Here is a 20,470-nt window from a genome sequence, read left to right as displayed (position 1 = left end):
ATTCCAGGCACAGGGAGAATCCTGAAGGAGCTGGGGGTGCTCAGCCTGGAGAAAAGGGGGATCCAGGGGGAATTTGGGATCTGCCAGGGGGTTTTGGGATCTGATCCTGGGGAATGGGGCCAGGACAAGAGGGAACAACCTCGAGCTGTGCCAGGGCTGGAAATCTGGGATGATTTTTCCATGGAAAAAGGGTTGGGAAGCATCGGAAGGGGCTGAGGGAGGGTTGGATCCCATCCCTGGAGGTGTCTGAGGAATCCCTGGAATTCTGGGGATGAAGCCCATGACCCTGGAGCTCTCCTTCACCCTCATAAATCCCAAAATTCTGCAAAATCCCACCCCAAGATGCAGGGTGGGGTTTTTCCCTCATGGAATTCTTTCCTGAGGGTCTTTCCCTGGTTTTCTTTTTTAGGGAAAGGAGGAGCCCTGGCTGCTGACATCGACATGGACGCCGTGGGCACCGAGGGCTGGGGCGAGGACGCCGAGCTGCAGCTGGATGAAGGTGGGAAAATCCTGGAATTTTCCATGGGAAAACCGCATTGCCCCGTGCCCGTGGGATCCCTCTGACATTCCCTGCTCCCTGCAGATGGATTTGTGGATGCTGGGGAAGGATTCGGAGAGGAAGGAACGGGAAAAGGCCAGGAGGAAGGAGGAGGATGGGAGGTGGAAGAAGATTTGGATCTTCCCCCTGAGCTGGTAGGAGAATCCTGGGGCATCCCAGTGCCAGTTCCTTGGGAATTCGGGAAGCAGGGAATGTTCTGTGGGATCATCCAGCTCGGATTTCAGCTGGAATTCTGGGATTTTCCCTCAGGATGTCCCCGCCGGCCCCGCAGGAACGGCTGAGGACGGATTCTTTGTGCCCCCCACCAAAGGCACCAGCCCAGCCCAGGTAAAATCCTGGATTTCCTCGAAAAACCGGGAATTTCCTCCTTTTCCCTTCATTTTTTGGGGTTTTTTGGGATTTCTGAGCCCATTGTGGGAACTCTGCCCATCCCAATCCCACCTGGATTCCCTTCCCTCTTTCCCAGGTGTGGTGCAACAATTCCCAGCTCCCCGTGGATCACATCCTGGCAGGATCCTTTGAGACAGCCATGAGGGTGAGTTTTCCATGGAACTTTTAATGGAAAAACGCCTCCTTTCCCCCTTACTTTGCCTGCTCCACCCCGAATCCTCACTTTGCTTCCATCTGGGAATATTCCATCCCCATTTTCCTGTGGATGCGAGCCAGAGCGAGGCCTCGGCGCTGCCTGATCCGGGTTTTCCCGACCCAATCCATGATTTTTTTTCGCCCTCAGCTGCTCCATGACCAGGTGGGAGTGACCAACTTCGGGCCCTACAAGCAGCTCTTCCTGCAGACCTTCTCCCGGGGCCGGACGACGTTCCAGGCGCTTCCCAGCCTCCCCGCCATGTACGGATACCCGCACCGCAACTGGTGAGCACTGGGACGCGCCTCTCCCACCTTCCCGGGGTTTTCCGGGCTCTTCCTGGGGAGAAATCCCGGATTTACGGGGGGCGAATGAGGTCAGCCAGTCTGAGCTGGAGGCTCAGAATCCCAGGAATTCCTTGGGCGGCTCCAGGGATGGGGAGGAGGCGGAATTCCTGGTTCGTGGAGAGAGTGGGAATTGTGGGGGGCAGAGATGCGTTTGGGGCTGAGCTCAGGGCAAAATCCAGGGAATGGCCAGGGCTGGATCCTCGTGGAATGAGGGGCTGGGAAGTGTCCAGGGAATGGAGCTGGAGCAGCTGGAAAAGGGAATGGAGAATCCTGAGGGAGCTGGGGGGGCTCAGCCTGGAGAAAAGGGGAATCCAGGGGGAATTTGGGATCTTCCAGGGGGAATTTGGGATCTGATCCCAGGGAACAGGGACGGGATGAGAGGGAACTCCTCAAGTTGCACCAGGAAAGGTTTAGGTTGGATATTCGGGGGAATTTTTCCATGGCAAAGCGTTGGGAACCATTGGAAGGGCCTCAGGGAGGTGCATTCCCATCCCTGGAATTCCACCCCACCCTCACCGGGCCTGCACCCCTAAATCCGGAATTTCCGGGGTGCCAGGAAAGAGGCCGGGCTGAAGAACGCGCTGCCGGCCGTGGGGCTGAAGCTGAACGACCTGATCCAGCGGCTGCAGCTCTGCTACCAGCTGACCACGGCCGGCAAGTTCGAGGAGGCCGTGGAGAAATTTCGGCTGATCCTGCTCAGCGTGCCCCTGCTGGTGGTGGACAACAAGCAGGAGATCGCCGAGGTCAGGGGGGCATCATCCCGGTGGGATGGCTGAGGGGGAAATGTGGGAATTTCTGAGGGGGAAAATGTGGGAATCCTGCCCTGAAAAACGCGGGATTCCTGAGGGGGGAAATGGGGGATTTCTGAGGGGGAAAATGTGGGAATTCCTGAGGGGGCAATTTGTGGGAATCCTGCCCTGAAAAACATGGAATTCCTGAGGGGGAAATGTGGGATTCCTGAGGGGGAAATGTGGGAATTTCTGAGGGGGAAATGTGGGAATTCCTGAGGCGGGAAATGTGGGAATCCTGCCCTGAAAAACATGGAATTCCTGAGGGGGAAAGTGTGGGAATCCTGAGGGGGGAAATACGGGATTCCTGACCTGGAAAACATCGAATTCCTGAGGGGGAGAATATGGGTCTCCTGAGTGGGGGAAATGTGGGATTCCTGACCTGGAAAACGTCAAATTCCTGAGGGGGGAAATGTGGGTTTCATGAGGGGGGAAATGTGTGAATTTCTGAGGGGGAAATGTGGGAATCCTGCCTTGGAAAACACAGAATTCCTGAGGGGAAAAATGTGAGAATTCATGAGGGGAAAAATGAGGGATTCATGAGGGGAGAAATGTGGGAATTTCTGGGGAGGATACTGTGGGATTCCTGAGGGAGGAAACGTGGGTTTCCCCATCCCGATCCCGGGGTATCCCCAGGGAAGGGTTTGATCCCCAGTTTTGTCCCACAGGCGCAGCAGCTGGTCGCCATATGCCGGGAATACATCGTGGGGTTGTCCATGGAGATCGAGAGGAAGAAGCTGCCCAAGGAGACGCTGGAGCAACAGAAAAGGATCTGTGAGGTGAGGGATGCCTGAGGGGAAAAATAAGGAATTCCTGAGGGGAAAACATGGAATTCCTGAGGGGGGGAGTGCAGGATTCCTGAGGGGGTAAATGAGGGAATTTCTGAGGGGGATAACACTGAATTCCTGAGGGGGAAATGTAGGAATTCCTGAGGGAGGAAATGAGTGGATTACTGAGGGGAAAACCACAGAATTTCTGACTAGGAAATGTGGGATTTCTGAGGGGGAAAATGTGGGAATTTCTGAGGGGAAAAACAAGGAATTCCTGAGGGGAAAATGTAAGATTCCTGAGGTGGTAAAAACCTCACTGGAAATTTGGAATTCTGCCTTCAACGCAAACACAACAGGGAGAAGAGGGATTCCCTGTCACAATTCCCATTATTCCCAAGGATTTTAACCCCTGCTTTCCCTGGCAGATGGCCGCCTACTTCACGCACTCCAACCTGCAGCCCGTGCACATGATCCTGGTGCTCCGCACCGCCCTCAACCTCTTCTTCAAGCTCAAGAACTTCAAAAGCGCCGCCACCTTCGCCCGGCGCCTGCTCGAGCTCGGCCCCAAGCCTGAGGTGGCCCAGCAGGTGAGACCCCAAATGGCCCTGTCCCCAAATGTCCCCAATGGCCCTGTCCCCAAACTCAAGGTGAGGTCCTCAGGTGAGGCCTCAAGTTGGGAAACACAGTTTTTGGGGTATCCTTGTCCCCAAATCCCCAGTGACCCTTTTTGAGGTGTCCCTGTCCCCAAATCTCTCCACTGTGACCCTTTTTTGGGGTGTCCTTGTCTCCAAACCTGAGTTGAGGCCCTCATGTGTGGAACCCTTCCTGTGACATGATTTTGGGGGTATCCCTGTCCCCAAACCCCTGTTGTGACCCTTTTTGGGGTGTCCTTGTCCCCAAATCCCCACTGTGACCCTTTTTGAGGTGTCCTTGTGCCCAGACCCCCACTGTGACCCTTTTTGGGGTGTCCCTGTCCCCAAACCCCCACTGTGACCCTTTTTGGGGTGTCCCTGTCCCCAAATCTCCACTGTGACCCTTTTTTTGGTATCCCTGTCCCCAAATCTCCACTGTGACCCTTATTTGGAGTGTCCTTGTCCCCAAACCTGAGTTGAGGCCCTCATGTGTGGAACCCTTCCTGTGACACGATTTTTGGGGTATCCCTGTCCCCAAACCCACGCTGTGACCCTTTTTGGGGTGTTCTTGTGCCCAAACCCTGTTGTGACCCTTTTTTGGGGTGTCCCTGTCCCCAAACCCCCACTGTGACCCTTTTTGAGGTGTCCCTGTCCCCAAACCCCCACTGTGACCCTTTTTGAGGTGTCCCTGTCCCCAAACCCCCACTGTGACCCTTTTTGAGGTGTCCCTGTCCCCAAACCCCCACTGTGACCCTTTTTGAGGTGTCCCTGTCCCCAAACCCCCACTGTGACCCTTTTTGAGGTGTCCCTGTCCCCAAACCCCCACTGTGACCCTTTTTGAGGTGTCCCTGTCCCCAAACCCCCACTGTGACCCTTTTTGAGGTGTCCCTGTCCCCAAACCCCCACTGTGACCCTTTTTGAGGTGTCCCTGTCCCCAAACATGAGCTGAGACCCTCAGGTGTGGAACCTTTCCTGTAACACCATTTTTGGGGTATCCCTGTCCCCAAACCCCCACTGTGACCCTTTTTGAGGTGTCCCTGTCCCCAAACCCTACTGTGACCCTTTTTGAGGTGTCCCTGTCCCCAAACATGAGCTGAGACCCTCAGGTGTGGAACCCTTCCTGTGACACCATTTTTGGGGTGTCCCTGTCCCCAAACCCTACTGTGACCCTTTTTGAGGTGTCCCTGTCCCCAAACCCCGCTGTGACCCTTTTTGGGGCGCCCCCGTTCCCCGTGCTCACGGCGGTGCCGTCCCCAGACGCGGAAGATCCTGGCGGCGTGCGAGAAGAACCCCGTCGACAGCCACCAGCTGAACTACGACCAGCACAACCCCTTCGACATCTGCGCCGCCTCGTACCGCCCCATCTACCGCGGCAAAGCCGTGGAGAAGTGTCCCCTCAGCGGGGCCTGCTACAGCCCCGAGTTCCGGGGACAGATCTGCCGCGTCACCACGGTGAGGGGACGCCGCTCGTCCCGCTGAGCTGTGGGCTGGCAGAAATCGGGGTTGGGAGGTGGTTTGAGGGGTCAGTGCTGTCCTTTGGGCGGACATTTTGTGGTTCCGGAGGGGGTTTGGGGTCTATCCCGCAAGGGAGGCCTGTGGGAGTTGGGCCTGGTTGGTCTGGAGGAGGCTGAGGGGGAAACTCATCCATCCATGGAAATATCTCCAATATCTGTGGAAATATCTTCAATATCCATGGAATTATCTCCAATATCCTCAAAAAACTCTCCTCTGAAAGAGGATTTGGGCTCTGGAGTGTTTCTCCCACAAAGAAGGCCTGTGGGAGTTGGGCCTGGTTGGTCTGGAGGAGGCTGAGGGGGAAACTCATCCCTCCATGGAAATATTTTCAATATTCATGGAAATATCTCCAATATCTCCAAAAATGTCTCCTCTGACAGGGGATTTGGGCTCTGGAGTGTTTCTCCCACAAAGAAGGCCTGCGGGAGTTGGGCCTGGTTGGTCTGGAGGAGGCTGAGGGGGAAACTCATCCATCTGTGGAAATATCTCAAATATCCATGGAAATATCTCAAATATCCGTGGAAATATCTCCATTATCTGTGGAAATACCTCAAATATCCATGGAATTATCTCCAACATCCTCAAAAATCCTCTGACAGGGGATTTGAGCTCTGGAGTGTTTCTCCCCCAAAGAAGGCCTGCGGGAGTTGGGCCTGGTTGGTCTGGAGGAGGCTGAGGGGGAAACTCATCCATCCGTGGAAATATCTCAAATATCCATGGAAATATCTCCAATATCCGTGAAAATATCTCAAATATCCCCTCAAATCCCTCAAATTTCCACACAAATCCCTCAAATTCTCACCCAAATCCCCCTAAGGGATCTCAGGACGCTCCCAGACCCTTCCCAGTGCTCACAGCACAGGCCCAGGAGTGACAGCCACAAACCCAACCCCTAAATCCCGAATTTTCACCCCTAAATCCCCAACTTTCACCCCTAAATCCCCAACTTTCACCCCTAAATCCCGAATTTTCACCCTAAATCCTCTCTTTGTCCCTGCAGGTGACGGAGATCGGGAAGGACGTGCTGGGGCTGCGCATCAGCCCCCTCCAGTTCCGCTAGGAATTCTCCTGGATAAGGAAATTCCCACTCCCCCCTCCCAGCTTTCCCCCCACTCCCTCCCCTTGGCCATTCCCATCCTCTCTTCCCGGTTTTTCCTCGCCCTGGAATTCCGGATTGAGATTTTTTCCCCACGTTTAGGAGGAATTTTTTTCCTTGTTCACAGAGAGCTTTTTCTGTGCTTTTATCCCAAATTTTTTCCAGAGGGGGAAGGGAGGCTCTTCCCAAATCCTGGTTGGGACACAACCTCCTCTGCTCCCCTTAAAATCCTAAAAAATTTCTTGGAAAACCCGGGATTGGCTCTGTAAATCCCGAATCCAGGGAAATCCTGCTCCCTCTGGAAGTGGCTCTGTGTTCGTTGACGCCTTCTGTTGTCGTCATGGCAACTTAATGAGCTCCCGTCGTTAATAAAGTTCATTAATCACCTGGATTTCCCTGGTTTGCAGCTCCGGACACGCCAAAAAAAAAAAAATTGAATTTAATCCCTTTTTCCACCTCTGCTTGGAGAGCTGGGAATTTTCCAGAGGATGGGATGGGCGCTCCTGGGATGATTGGGAGCTGGGTGTGTTAATTAGCGGGGTGTAATTAACGCCCCAATTAACCCTGAGGGCTTGTCCTGCATTTCCAGGTGGAGTTTTGTCCTTTGTCACTCCCGGCTTTGGCCCCAGGGCACGGAAAAGGCTCCGGGATTCCCAAATTTGGGTGGATTCCTATCCCTGCAGGGGAGAGGGGTGGGAATAACAACGGGGGAGGATGCAGGGATGCAGTTCCAGGGCTTGTCCTGCTGGGAATGTCCAGGGCATGGAAGGAGGGGATGGAAGTGTCCAGGGAACGGGGCTGGAGCTGCTGGAAAAGGGAACGGAGGATCCCGAGGGGGCTCAGCCTGGAGAAAAGGGGGATTTGGGATCTGCCAGGGGGGATTTGGGATCTGATCCCAGGGAACAGGGACAGGACAAGAGGGAACGGCCTCGAGCTGTGCCAGGGCTGGAAATCTGGGATGGTTTTTCCATGGAAAAAGGGTTGGGAAGCACCGGAAGGGGCTGAGGGAGGGTTGGATCCCCACCCCTGGAGGGAATCCCTGGAATTCCGAGCGGATGAGCAGGTGAGGATCACTTTGGGATTCTTCCCCTCCCCTCGCTGATCCCGGAGTCCCTCGGGGTCTTCAACCATTTATTTATCCATAAAAAAGCAGGGGCAAAAAAGGGAATGCGAGCGTTGCCTCACTTCCAGCATTCCATGGGGCGTTCCGGGGGGCTCTGGGGTGGAGCCAGAGCCTCTGGATTTAGGGCTTGGGGGATTTGAGGACCAGGGAGTCGTGGCAGGCCACGGCGATGCCCCCGATGAGGTTCAGGAACTCCTGGAAATCCAGCTGCCCGTCGCTGTTCATGTCCAGCTTCTTCATCATCCTGTCCACCACGCCCGGGTCCTTCTGGTTCTGGGGGAAAAAACGGGAATTGGTGCCTGGAATGAGGGGGAATTCCCTGCCCAGGCAGGGAGGGGAGCTCAGGGAATCTGGGAATGGTTTGGGATGGAAAATCCTTGAGCAGCCACGTTCAGTGATGGTCCCGCAATCCCATCCCGCTCCAGACCCCATCCCGGCACATCCCCAGGGCTGGGACCCCCTGGATCCCTCCCATGGATCCCATCCCATTGATCCGATCACAGCCCATTGATCCCATCCCAGCTGATTGATCCCATTGTTCCCACTGATCCTGTCTCACTGATCCCGTCCCAATCCCATGGATCCCACTGATCCCATCTCCACCCCATTCCATGGATCCCATTGAGCCTATCCCATCCCACTGATCTCATGGATCCCATCCCATCCCAAGGATCCCATTGATCCTATCCTCACCCCATTCCATGGATCCCATTGATCCAATCCCAGCCTATGGATCGCATGGATTGCATTCATCCCATGGATCCCATCCCATGGATCCCATCCCAATCCCATGGATCCCACTGATCCTATCCCCACCCCATCCCATCGATCTCATGGATCCCATCCCATCAATCCCATCCCAAGGATCCCACTGATCCTATCCTCACCCCATCCCATCGATCCCACTGATCCCATCCCATGGATCCCATCCCATGGATCCCATCCCAATCCCATGGATCGCACTGATCCCATCCCATCCCAAGGATCCCATTGATCGTATCCCCACCCCATTCCATGGATCCCGTTGATCCCATCCCATCGATCCCACTGATCCCATCCCATGGATCCCATCCCAATCCCATGGATCGCACTGATCCCATCCCATCCCAAGGATCCCATTGATCGTATCCCCACCCCATTCCATGGATCCTGTTGATCCCATCCCATCCATCCCACTGATCCCATCCCATGGATCCCACCCCAACCCCATGGATCCCACGGATCCCATCCCCTCACTCCCATCCCGTGGATCCCACGACCGCCCGTTCCCGGACCTTGGTGAAGGCGGCCAGCTCGGTGTCCATGAAGGCGCGGAATTCCCGCTTGGAGAGGGTGCAGGAGTCGCCCTCGCGGCCGGCGTAGCGCTGGAACACGGCCAGCAGCGACTCGATGCAGCGCTCCGTCTCCGTGGGCTGGGAGCACAAATCCCGGGATTTGGGGTGGGGGGGGGCTGGGGACACCCCTCTGCCCGCCCCAGGTGTGCCGGGGCCAATCCCGGATTTTTTGGGAGCAGGGAGAGGCCCCCTGTGCCCGCCCATTCCAGGAGCAATCCCAGGTTTTTTGGGATGAGGAAGGGCTGGAGGAGCCTCCTCTGCCCATGCCTGGAGTGATTCCAGGGTTTTTGGGAGCAGGGAAAGGCCTTCTCTACCCATTCAAGGAGCAATCCCAGTTTTTTTGGGATGAGGGAAGGGCTGGAGGAGCCTCCTCTGCCCATGCCTGGAGCAATTCCAGGTTTTTTGGGAGCAGGGAAAGGCCTTCTTTACCCATTCAAGGAGCAATTCCAGTTTTTTTGGGATGAGGGAAGGGCTGGAGGAGCCTCCTCTGCCCATGTCTGGAGCAATTCCAGTTTTTTTGGGAGCAGGGAAAGGCCGTCTTTACCCATTCCAGGAGAAATCCCAGTTTTTTTGGTATGAGGGAAGGGCTGGAGGAGCCTCCTCTGCCCATGCCTGGAGTGATTCCAGGTTTTTTGGGAGCAGGGAAAGGCCTTCTTTACCCATTCCAGGAGCAATCCCAGTTTTTTTGGGATGAGGGAAGGGCTGGAGGAGCCTCCTCTGCCCATGCCTGGAGCAATCCCAGTTTTTTTGGGATGAGGGAAGGGCTGGAGGAGCCTCCTCTGCCCATTCCAGGTGTGCCAAGGAGCAACCCCGAATTTTTTGGGAGCAGGCAAGCACCTCCTGTGCCCATCCCAGCTTTTCCAAGAGCAATCCCGGTTTTCTCGGGATGCGGGAAGGGCTCAGCCGGACCCGTTCCGCCGCATTTTTCCCTGGATTTCGCTCCCTGGCGCAGCGGGACGGGCCCGGACCGGGAGCGGCTCCTGGAAAATGCCCGGGGGAGGTGGCGGATCCGGCGGGGCGGTGGCAGGGGCCGGGTTCGGCTCAGGCGGATTTTTCTGGGAGATAATCCCGTTCTTTCCCTGTTTCCCCCATTTCTCCCCACCCCACCCCGGGTTTTCCCTGTTTTTCACCCATTTTCCCTGTTTTCCCCCGGTTTTTTTCCTGGTTTTCCCTGGGTTTTGCCATTTTCCTCCCGGTTTCTGCCCTGTTTTTTCCCCCGTTTTCCCCCCATTTTCCGCCCGTTTTTTACCTGCCTCCCCCCACCCATTTTTTCCCTTTTTTCCTTGTTTTCCCCCATTTTTCCGTTTCTTCCCCCTGTTCTTTCCTTCCCTTGGGACCACGCCCTATCCCCTCCCACTCCGATTTTGGGGCGTTTCGCAGGAAAATCTCCTTTTCCCTCGCTCCTGATCCATTCTCCCCCCCACCAAAATTCCCGGGAATCCCTCACCATGGCTGGGATACGCAGCGGCTCCGCTCCGGTTTGGAGTTGTAGGATCAGGAAAAAAAGAGCTCGGGGAAAGTTCCAGAGCCCCGCCCGGGCTGAGTCAGCCCCGGACACGTTGGGCAATTTTCGTTTCCAGGGGCAGCCGGCTCCTCCCGCGCCCCTGGAATGTGCCCGGCCCGGTCTGGGGCTTTGCGGGCATTCCCAAATCCTGCCCCATCCCGGTTTGCCGCTTGGGATATCCCTGGAGTCGTCCTCGGGCATGGGAGCGGGGGGAAATCCCAAAAATCTTAACGGGGAGGTTGGGGGAAAAGGGGGGGAAGTTTCCTCAAAAAAGTCTTCCGGGAGAGCCTGGAGCAGGAAAAGGGAAAATCCTAAAATATTCAGGGGGAGGCTGGAGAAGGAAAAAGGGAAAATCCCAAAGTATTCAGGGGGAGGCTGGAGAAGGAAAAAGGGAAAATCCCAAAATATTCAGGGGGAGGCTGGAGCAGAGAGGGGTTAAAAAACCAGGGATCAGAATGAGTTTTGGGATCCCGGGAATTCCTCCAGGACTTGGCAGATTTTCCCTTTCCCCTCAGTATCCTGCTCCCAAACTCCTATTTTTCCCGAATATTGGGATTTTCCCCCAATCCACCTCTCCCAAAGGGAATTTTCCCGAGCTGGGAGCTCCCTTTGGGTTTTCCCTCCCCCTCAGAACCCTCTGGTGACATGGCGGGAGGGGGGAGGTGACATTTCCCTGTGCCAGGGCCGATCCCAGGGATTTGGGATGTTCAGTTCCCAGAGGCTCCGGGATGGAGACGCTGCCATCTGTGCGGCCACATGGCTGGCGCGTGTCCCTGGCATTGCCACCAAGCGCTGGCAGCTGTGTCACTGCCCCTGGCATTGTCACCGAGCTGTGTCACTGTCCCTGGCATTGCCACCGAGCCCTGCCAGTGTCACTGTTCCTGTCCCTGGCATTGCCACCGAGCCCTGCCAGTGTCACTGTTCCTGTTCCTGTCCCCATCACTGAGCTCTGTCAGTGTCACGGAGCTGTGTTCCTCTTCCTGTTCCTGTCCCTGTCCCTGTCCCTGTTCCTGTTCCTATCCTGTCCTGTCCCCAGCTGGGGAGCCCCTGGAGCCTGGAGCGGGATGTGGGAATGGAGAATGGGGATTGGGTGGGATTTGGGATTAGGAGGAGTTTGGGGGCTGAACTGGGAATGTGTGACCGGAACTGGGAATGCCTGACCTGAACTGGGAATGCCTGACCTGAACTGGGAATGCCTGATCCTAACTGGGAATGCCTGACCTGAACTGGGAATGCCTGATCCCAACTGGAAAGCCACCACGTCCAGCTCCCGCTCCCGATCAATTCTCCTCTCCCTCGTGGCCTCTTCTCTGACCCGGGAGATTCTCCTCTCTGGTTCTGCTTCCTCCTCACGGTCACAGGGACACACTCTCCATGACCGGAACTGGGAATGCCTGATCCCAACTGGGAATGCCTGATCCCAGCTGGGCCCCCCTCCCAACCCTCCCAGCCCTCCGGAAAGTGACGCTCGGAGCTGCTGCAGGAATCAGCCATTTATTCCCATTTTCCATGCGGTAAAAAGGAAGGAAAAGGAAAAGGAAGAGAAGGAGAATCCCCCACCCACCACCAGCACCCTGTGGCTCCAAATCCCTGGGGCCTGGAGCTGGAATTCTGCTGGAATCGAGGTTAAAAAGGTGATTTTTTTTCCCCCAGCCTCGAGGATTTCCAGGCCCCAAAATCAGGAATTTTTTGGAGTTTAACGGCAGAAGCCGAGAGCAGCCCAGCCCTGTGCCTGGGGGGACCTGAAGTGACACCCCAGGGTGCAAAAGAGGACAGAGGGACCCAAGGACTCCAATTAGAGCAGAAAAAATGATTAAATATGGAGGGACACACCCGGCAGGGAGGTGGAAACTCCGGATCCGGGGGGATCTTGCTTCCTGCTGAGGATTAATTCCAGGGAAAAGCCCCCAAACCCCACTGGACACCCTGGGATCCTTTTGAGTCCATCACTGCTGGGCCACCACTTGCCAAGCTGGCAATGGGGGCCAGAAGTGACCCTCAAAAGGACCTGGAGAGGCTCCAGGGAGAGGTGGATTCCCCTCAGGATGTCTTGGATTCATCCCTGGGGCGGCTCGGGGCCTCCTGCGGGGGCTCCTGGCCCTGCTTGGTGCCACCTTCCCGAGAAACCTGGGAACTGCCGGGTTCCCGGGGGCTCCTCTTGCTGGGTTCCTCCTCAGGAGCCTCCTGAGCCTCCTGGACTCCCTCTCTGCGGGTCTCTCCGGGGTCTCTCCGCTCCGCATCCCGACATTCCGGGGGGACGCAGCTCTTGGCCTCGCCGTCCTCGCGCTCTCTCCGCTGGCAGCCGGATCCGGGCTCCCGTGGGACCTTCTGGGGCTCCTCACCCTGGGGCTGATCCTGCTCCACCTCAGGGATCTCGGGGCGCTTCCGGATCTCCTTGGATTTCACCCGCTCGCCTTTCACAGCCTCCGGCTCAGCCGAATCCCGCAGGGCTCCGTCCTTCACCTCTTTTCCGGATCTTTCCCGGGGCTCATCCAGAACCTCGCGGTTTTCCTGGCATTTGGATGGCGGCGCCTCGGGCTGGCCCCCGCGGTCGCTCGGTGGCCGTGGGGACACGGAGCAGGTCCGGACACACACGGGCTGGCCCCGCTGGCCGGGCTGGTGGCACACGATCTCGTAGGTGGCGGCCTTGGGGTCCTCCAGGTTCTGGATCACATGCACCAAGTAGGCGACGGTCTGAGGCTCCACGGGCTCGGGGAGCAGCCGCACCTCGGGCCGGACGTCGGGGTCAGCGGGGCGGTACCGGACCCTGAGGTCACTGACGGGCACCTCCTGTCCTGGGGGACAGAGATCGCCGGTGTCCACGTCCAGGGTCTGGTACCGACACTGGCCCTGCTCCAGCTCCTCCTCATCTTCTTCCTCCAGGACCTCCAGCCTGACCTCATCACGTGCCTCCCTCTGGTCAGTGATGGTCACTTCTGCCTCCCTGTCCCATGTCTGGCGGCTGCGGCGCTCGGAGGCCTCCAGCTCCTGTTCACGGTTGATTCTCCTCTCCCTCAGGGCCTCTTCTCTGACCCGGGAGATTCTCCTCTCTGGTTCTGCTTCCTCCTCACGCTCACAGGGACGTTCTCTCCTTCTCAGCTCCTCTCGTGGTTCCCGTTCCCGGATCTCACGGCGCACTTTGATGTCGGCTTCTGCTGCTGCCACTGAGATCTCTCGCCCCGTTTCGTACCTCACTGGTTCTCTCTGTCTCCTTCCATCATCTTCAATGTTACGAATGTCAATGTCCCGCTCTTGTCTCTCCCGTGTCTCTCTCCGGCCGACTCTGGCCACTTCTTCCTCCCTTTCCCGTGTCCGGCGCTCAGAGGCCTCCACCTCCAGCTCCCGTTGCCAATCAATTCTCCTCTCCCTCGCAGCCTCTTCTCTGACCCGGGAGATTCTCCTCTCTGGTTCTGCTTCCTCCTCATCCTCACACGGACGTTCTCTCCTTCTCAGCTCCTCTCGTGGTTCCCGTTCCCGGATCTCACGGCGCACTTTGACATCGGCTTCCGCTGCTTCCGCTGAGATCTCTCTTCTCCTGTCATAGACTTCTTGTTCTCTCCTGGCATCCACTTCAGCCTCACGAATGTCACGCTCTCGTCTGTCCCGTGACTCTCTCTGGCCAATGACAGCCACTTCTGCCTCCCTTTCCCGTGTCCGGCGCTCAGAGGCCACCACGTCCAGCTCCCGCTCCCGATTTATTCTACTCTCCCTCGCAGCCTCTTCTCTGACCCGGGAAATTCTTCTCTCTGGTTCTGCTTCCTCCTCACGGTCACAGGGACACACTCTCCATCTCAGCTCCTCACCTCGTTCCCGGATCTCACGGCGCACTTTGATGTCGGCTTCTGCTGCTTCCACTGAGATCTCTCTCTCCCTTTCGTACCTCACTGATTCTCTCTGTCTCCTTCCATCATCTTCAATCTCACGAATGTCACGCTCTCGTCTCTCCCGTGTCTCTCTCCGGCCAATGACAGCCACATCTTCCTCCCTTTCCCGTGCCCGGCGCTCAGACACCTCCACCTCCAGCTCCCGCTCCCGATTTATTCTCTTCTCCCTCAGGGGCTCTTCCCTGTCTCTTCTGGGGCAAATTCTTCTGTCTTCTCCACCCCTCACGGCCTCTTCTCTGACCCGGGAGATTCTCCTCTCTGGTTCTGCTTCCTCCTCACCCTCACAGGGACGTTCTCTCCTTCTCAGCTCCTCTCGTGGTTCCCGTTCCCGGATCTCACGGCGCACTTTGATGTCAGCTTCCGCTGCGGTCACTGAGATCTCTCTCTCCCTTTCGTACCTCACTGATTCTCTCTGTCTCCTTCCATCATCTTCAATCTCACTAATGTCACGCTCTCGTCATCCACTTCAGCCTCACGAATGTCACGCTCTCGTCTCTCCCGTGTCTCTCTCCGGCCAATGACAGCCACATCTTCCTCCCTTTCCCGTGCCCGGCGCTCAGACACCTCCACCTCCAGCTCCCGCTCCCGATTTATTCTCTTCTCCCTCAGGGGCTCTTCCCTGTCTCTTCTGGGGCAAATTCTTCTGTCTTCTCCACCCTCACAGGGCCGTTCCCTCCTTCTCAGCTCCTCACCTCTTTCCCGGATCTCACGGCGCACTTTGATATCGGCTTCTGCTGCTGTCACTGAGATCTCTCTCTCCCTCTCGTACCTCTCTGACTCCCTTTGTCTTCTTGCATCAGCTTCAAGTTCACGAATCTCCCGAATTTCATGCCTTTCCCGTGTGTCTCTCCGGCCGATTGTGGCCACGTCATCCTCCCTTTCCCGCGTCCGGCGCTCAGAGCCCTCCAGCTCCCGTTGCCGATCGATTCTCCTCTCCCTCAGGGCCTCTTCCCTCTCTCTGACCCGGGAGATTCTCCTCTCTGGTTCTGCTTCCTCCTCACGCTCACAGGGACGTTCCCTCCTTCTCAGCTCCTCACCTCGTTCCCGGATCTCATGGCGCACTTTGACGTCGGCTTCCGCTGCTTCCACTGAGATCTCTCTCTCTCTTTCGTACCTCACTGGTTCTCTCCGCCTCCTTCCATCATCTTCAATCTCACGAATTTCACGCTCTCGTGTCTCCCGTGTGCGGCGCTCAGACACGTCCACCTCCAGCTCCCGTTCCTGATCCACCCTCCTCTCTCTCATTCTCCCTTTTCTTCTGCGATCATCTCTTTCTTCCCTCTCCTGCTCCTCCCGGATCTCCCTTTCCCTTTCCACTGATTCCAGCTCTCTTTCCCGCTTTGTTCTCCGTCTGTAGCCACGTTCCTCTGGCTCTGCTCTCCCACACTCCCCGAGGTCAATCTCTAACGGTTCCTCCAGGTACGACTGATGTGGCCGCCTGGACTCTGGACATTCCAGCTCAGCCGCCCGGCAGCTTCTCCCTTCCAGCTCTCTTTGTTCCAGCTCACGCCGGCGGTGGCGGCTCCTCTCTTCCCGGACCAATTCGGGTTCCCGTGGCCGATTGTCACCTTCTCCATCTACTCCTCGTGGCCACTGGGTTCTTTCATCACGCCCTGGCTCCTGGCGGCTCCACCGGTCCGGCCGTGCTTGGGGTTCTTGGCGTTGCCTGCCCGTCCTCACGTCTGCCAGTTCTTCCTCCCGGAGCCCCTCCCGGTCTCTCCTCTCTCCCTCCCGTCTGTCTGGCTCCGGGGGCTGCCGCCTTCTCCGGCTCTCCCGCTGCTCGCACGGCTCCTGGCTCCGTTCCCGGTACTCCTGAGGGATCGGCTCCCCGCGTGGTTCCACATCCTTCCTGCTCCGCGTGCGACGTTCCTGCTGATCCCTCCTTGCATCCTCTGAGATTTCCACCTCCCCGACCCTGAGGTCTCCTTGCAGCTCAGCTTCACGGTTCCTCTCCCAGGTTTGTTCCTCCTCCTGGAGCTGCCGGCGGCTCCCTCTGCTCCTGAATTCTGGCTCCTGGAGGGATTTTCCTCCGGTTGGGAGCTTTGTCCTCTGCACCAGGAACGGGGCCCTCGGCTGGAACCAGAAGCAGCACTTGGCCACCCGGAACACCAGGAGGAGGAACTCGTTAAAATCTATGTCCCCGTCCCCATCCCACTCCAGGAACTGCAGGATCTTCTCGATGGTCTGAGGGTCGTGTGGCTTCTGCAGGGAAAAAACACGCCGGAAAAAAAAGGGGATTTTTGTCTTTCTGCTCCTTGGGGGAGTAATGCAAAAAAGGGAAGAGTCGCAGGAATTCTCCTTCCATCTCTCATAATTTCACTTTTAGGGCTCACCACCACCTGTGGGAATTCATCCCCCAAAATTCCCCCTGGATCCCCCTTTCCTCCAGGCTGAGCCCCCCCAGCTCCCTCAGGGTTCTCCACTCCCTTCCCCGGCACAAATGAACCCAACCTTTGGTGGAACCCTCCCCGTTCCCTTTCCAGTGGAGATTTTGCCATTCCCACATCCCAGCCCTTCCCTGCAGTGCTCACCACCAGGGAATCTGCGAATTCCCTCTGGATGAGCTCCCTCATCCTCCTGCGGCTGAGCCCGGAGCCGTCCCCATCTCCCCGGGCGTGCTGCTGGAAGACGCCGACGATGGTGGCGATGCTGTCCAAGAACGGGGACATCCTGCAGATCCGAGCGAGCCTGCAAGGGACAGGAGCAGACCTAGGGCTGGGGGATCCCCTTGGGAAGAGGGAGGAGAATTCCTGACTCTGCATTCCCTGCTGGGAACACATTCCAGGGTTTTAGTGGGATGGGGAGTGGCCTCTGGCTTCGCCACTGACGCGTTTGGGTGACGTCGGAGCGGGAATGGTGACGGGGATGCGGTGATGGGGAGGGACCCGCTGGTGCTGACTCAAGAGGTGCCCCCAGATCCTGCCCTGTGGGATTATCCCATGGAATATTTCCTTGGAGTGGACCCTAAATGGAGCCAGTCCAACCTCTCTGCTGTCCAAGGAGGTCTCTAAGGTCTCCACAGAGCTTCTCCTCTCCAGGTGAACCTGTCCAGCTCTCCCAACCTTCCCCAGCCCTTGGAGCATCTCCATGGCCTCATTCCAGGACCTCTTGGTGTTTCCAAGATCCATCCCTGTGATCCTGGTGAGAGGAGCTTTAACCCAACCCAAGACAAGATCTGGGGCAGAGACCTCAAAAGCTGCGTCTGGAAACCTCCAAAGCTTCCTCCTTCCCTCCTTCCTCCCTTGTGGGATCCCCAAGCCTCCTATGGGGAACCTCCGTGCCCGATCTGATCCCGGGGAGCTGCGCCGTGCCCGATTCCCGCCTCCGGAACGTGCCCGGGCACACGAGCACTCCCTGCCCCATGGAAACACCGGAATTTCCATGGAGAAGGGGCCACTGCTCCAGCGAGGAGCTGACCCCCCACCCAAGGAAGTCCCCGAACTTCTCCCATATTCCCTTCCCTCAAGGACAGCCCAACCCAACAATTCCAACAGGGAGAAACCCCTTGACATTCCCAAAAAACGCCGGGAACAACTCTCCCGTCCACCACAAATCCCGGAGAAACACCAAAATTCCCAACAAAGGGAATATTCCCGGCACAGGGAGCATTCCCGAGGGAGCCACTCACCCAAGTCACCGGCGGGATCGAGTGGGATTCCTGGGAAGCCGTGCGGAGCGAGGGGAGGACGGGGCTGCTTTTATAGGGTCCCCGTTGGGGTTGGAGAGGAGCCACCCTTCGTGGACGTTGTCCTGATTCATCCTGGGCCAAGCCCAGTCCCAAACGGGTTATTTGGCTTTATCAACCCTTCCCTATCATTTTCACCCCGAAATAGCAGCGGCTCTTCAGGCCGGTTCCGCCTAATCCTGGAAAATCCTGGCTGTAAAATCCTTTTATGGTGGCGTTTCGGATTTTTTGGGGAAATCTGGAAGGGCTCCAGAGCGTAAATGGAGGAGGGTGGATTTTAATGTAAATATTTGTGTTATGGGTGGGAGTTGATGTCTTTAACGCCTGCAAAACCACATGAAAATAGGAATTAATATTTAGATTAAATTAATTAAATTAATTAAATTAAATTAAAAGAAAATTTAAGTGCTGATGGCAGCAGAGCTCAGGATGAGCAATCAGGGACAATCAAGATCTTTATGACCCAAGCAATTGGTCCCACAATTCCAGAGGGGATTTTTGTCTCTTTTTTGTGCATTTCCTTTGGAATTTCAAGCCTGAGGTCACTGAGGTTTGGATCAGGAAAAGGGAATAAGATTTTGGCCCTAAAATCTGGGTGAGATTCCCCAAATCCTCTTGATTTTGGCTCATGGGACACCCCTGTAGAGTTTTATTCTTATTTTTACTTCTCATTAATGAGTATTTGGCCATATTATCCAATGTAAAAAATAAACCAACCACAGTCATTTCTAAAAGATTAAATGAATTTTAAATGGATTTTTGAACAAGGAAATTGAAATCAATTGATGACTTTTCATTGAGAAAAATCATGATAAAACTTCTAATATTAATTGGACTATTTTAATTTCAACTTGACTCGAATTTAATTAAAACTAAAAGCAGAAACCTCTGCTGAGAGGTCGATTAATGCTGAATTTCCTCTGGCTGCCCTCGGGCTGTAATTACCTCACAATCTCCTTATTTTTTAATTTAATCTTCGAACGGCAAATTAATTAACTCTTCCTTTATTCCCCAGGAACTCTCCCAGCACTTGGAGGAAATCTGGAAAATTCCAGAGCCTGGATTTGGGGTTCGGAGGGGGGACGAGGTGACGGGGACATCACGGGGGCCACCTCAGAGCAGGAACTCGTCCCGCAGCCTCGCCCGTGGCTCACCCTAGGTGTAGGAGCCCAATTAATTAACGCTGGCTAATTAATAACCTCGGGGACACTCAGCCCAGGGATTTGTCCCCAACGTTCATTTTTGGGCTTTTTTTTTTTTTCCTGGATTAAATTACCCTGGTGCAAATTAGGCCCCGCCTGGGCGATAATGACACCCTTGGGACGCTGTAATTTTGGGGTGGATTTTGGGGTGATTATGCAAATGAGGGGGGGTTTAGTGGCCTGTAACTGTCTGGAATCCCCACCCCAGGGGCTGGGGCCGCGCGGGAGCCTCGGGAATCCGCCTTGGAAAAGGTCCCTGGCCTCGGGAGCGCTTCCCTGGGACTTGGTGACATTCCCGGGATGAGGCAACGAGGCTCCAGGCACGTCCTGGCAGTGCTGAACCCCCTTTTCCTGCTGGGTTTTCCCCAAAAAAACTTCTCCTGACCCACCAGGAGCAGAATCCGCCCCGTTCCTTGGGTTGGATCTGAAGGGATTTGGGCAGGCGGGAGAGGAAGGGGATTCTCCCCCTCTGCTCAGCTCTGGTGGGATCCCCCTGGGAATTCTGTGCTGGGTTCTGGTGTTCCCAAAATAAAAGGGACCTGGAATTGTTGGAGTGAGTCCAGAGGAGGCCATGAGTGGATCCAGGCTGGGAATTTTGGGAATGTTGGGAATGTTGAGCCTGTGGAGAACCCAGAGCCCCTCCAGGATCTGCAGGGCCTCCAGGGAAGCTGGAGAGGGAATTTTCCTCAGGAATTTCAGGGACAGGACACAGGGAATGGGGTCAGGGGGGAATTTGGGTGGGATTTTGGGAAGGAATTGCTCCCTGTGAGGATCCCAGGTGATTCCATGGATTTCCCACTCCTGGAAGTGCCCAAGGCCAGGCTGGACCCACCTGGGACAGGGGAAAGGTCCCTGCCCATGGAAATGGGGTGGGATTTTTTGGGATTTAAGGTTTCTTTCCACCCTAAACCATTCCAGGAATCCCTTGGCTGGTTTGGATGGGATTTTAGGGATAAATCCTTCCCTAGCTCAGGTTATTCCACGGATTCCCCATCCCTGGAAATGTCCAAGGCCAGGCTGGACCCGCCTGGGACTGTGGAATTTGTCCCACCTGGGTTCGGGGTGTCCTGGGACACTTTTCCAGGCGGGATGTGGACGAGCAGTGGGATGAGGTCAGCGGGGCTCATTCCGGGCTGGAGCGCCAGGACTCCTCACCCCGCCGCTCATCCTGTTTGTCCCCGTCCCCATCTGTCACCTGTCCCCAATCAGCGCCATCGGGGCCCGGCCGAGGTCCCCACACCTCGTCTGAGGTCGGTGACACGCAGGGCACGGAGCCCTCGGTGCCACCTCCGACGTCACCCCCGAGACGGCCCCGAATCCCACAGCGGCCTCAGCTCTGAATCAGAAATCCCAAACCAGAAACCACCCCCACCCCACGGGGATTTGGGGTTCCCAGCGCGCCGCTCTCGGAATTCCCCGGGATCGGGCCCAGAGTGGGGAATTTTGGG

General features: G+C 56.4%; 4 protein-coding genes across 4 annotated transcripts in view; 1 reads left to right on the top strand and 3 right to left on the bottom strand.

The window, feature by feature from the left end:
* Positions 1–6,681, top strand: part of COPA (COPI coat complex subunit alpha) — a gene marked incomplete at its 5' end in the record, with an annotated part of 28,575 nt that extends 21,894 nt beyond the window's left edge. The window contains 10 exons of the mRNA XM_041407488.1: positions 410–499; positions 584–693; positions 809–886; positions 1,026–1,094; positions 1,293–1,429; positions 2,046–2,232; positions 2,946–3,056; positions 3,473–3,634; positions 4,937–5,131; positions 6,195–6,681. Coding sequence (XP_041263422.1) covers positions 410–499; positions 584–693; positions 809–886; positions 1,026–1,094; positions 1,293–1,429; positions 2,046–2,232; positions 2,946–3,056; positions 3,473–3,634; positions 4,937–5,131; positions 6,195–6,254 — 1,199 coding nt within the window. The remainder of the gene's footprint in view (positions 1–409; positions 500–583; positions 694–808; positions 887–1,025; positions 1,095–1,292; positions 1,430–2,045; positions 2,233–2,945; positions 3,057–3,472; positions 3,635–4,936; positions 5,132–6,194) is intronic.
* Positions 6,682–7,408: 727 nt separating this feature from the next.
* Positions 7,409–10,327, bottom strand: S100A11 (S100 calcium binding protein A11). The gene is made up of 3 exons (XM_041407469.1): positions 10,195–10,327; positions 8,688–8,825; positions 7,409–7,686 (listed from the first exon to the last, which is right to left on the bottom strand). The coding sequence occupies exons 1-3, from the start codon at positions 10,195–10,197 to the stop codon at positions 7,534–7,536; spliced, it is 294 nt and encodes a 97-aa protein (XP_041263403.1). The 5' UTR covers positions 10,198–10,327; the 3' UTR covers positions 7,409–7,533.
* Positions 10,328–12,291: 1,964 nt separating this feature from the next.
* On the bottom strand, positions 12,292–15,380 carry LOC121337402 (trichohyalin-like). The gene is made up of 2 exons (XM_041407487.1): positions 14,539–15,380; positions 12,292–14,326 (listed from the first exon to the last, which is right to left on the bottom strand). The coding sequence occupies exons 1-2, from the start codon at positions 15,378–15,380 to the stop codon at positions 12,292–12,294; spliced, it is 2,877 nt and encodes a 958-aa protein (XP_041263421.1).
* LOC121337401 (trichohyalin-like) lies at positions 15,377–16,804 on the bottom strand. The gene is made up of 3 exons (XM_041407485.1): positions 16,667–16,804; positions 15,544–16,337; positions 15,377–15,419 (listed from the first exon to the last, which is right to left on the bottom strand). The coding sequence occupies exons 1-3, from the start codon at positions 16,802–16,804 to the stop codon at positions 15,377–15,379; spliced, it is 975 nt and encodes a 324-aa protein (XP_041263419.1).
* Positions 16,805–20,470: the final 3,666 nt, after the last annotated feature.

The sequence above is a fragment of the Onychostruthus taczanowskii genome, unplaced genomic scaffold, assembly GCF_017590055.1.
Source record: "Onychostruthus taczanowskii isolate IOZ18803 unplaced genomic scaffold, ASM1759005v1 scaffold266, whole genome shotgun sequence".
NCBI lineage: Eukaryota > Metazoa > Chordata > Aves > Passeriformes > Passeridae > Onychostruthus > Onychostruthus taczanowskii.
Note: the sequence above shows the minus strand (reverse complement) of the source record. Positions and strands in the feature narration are given on the sequence as shown.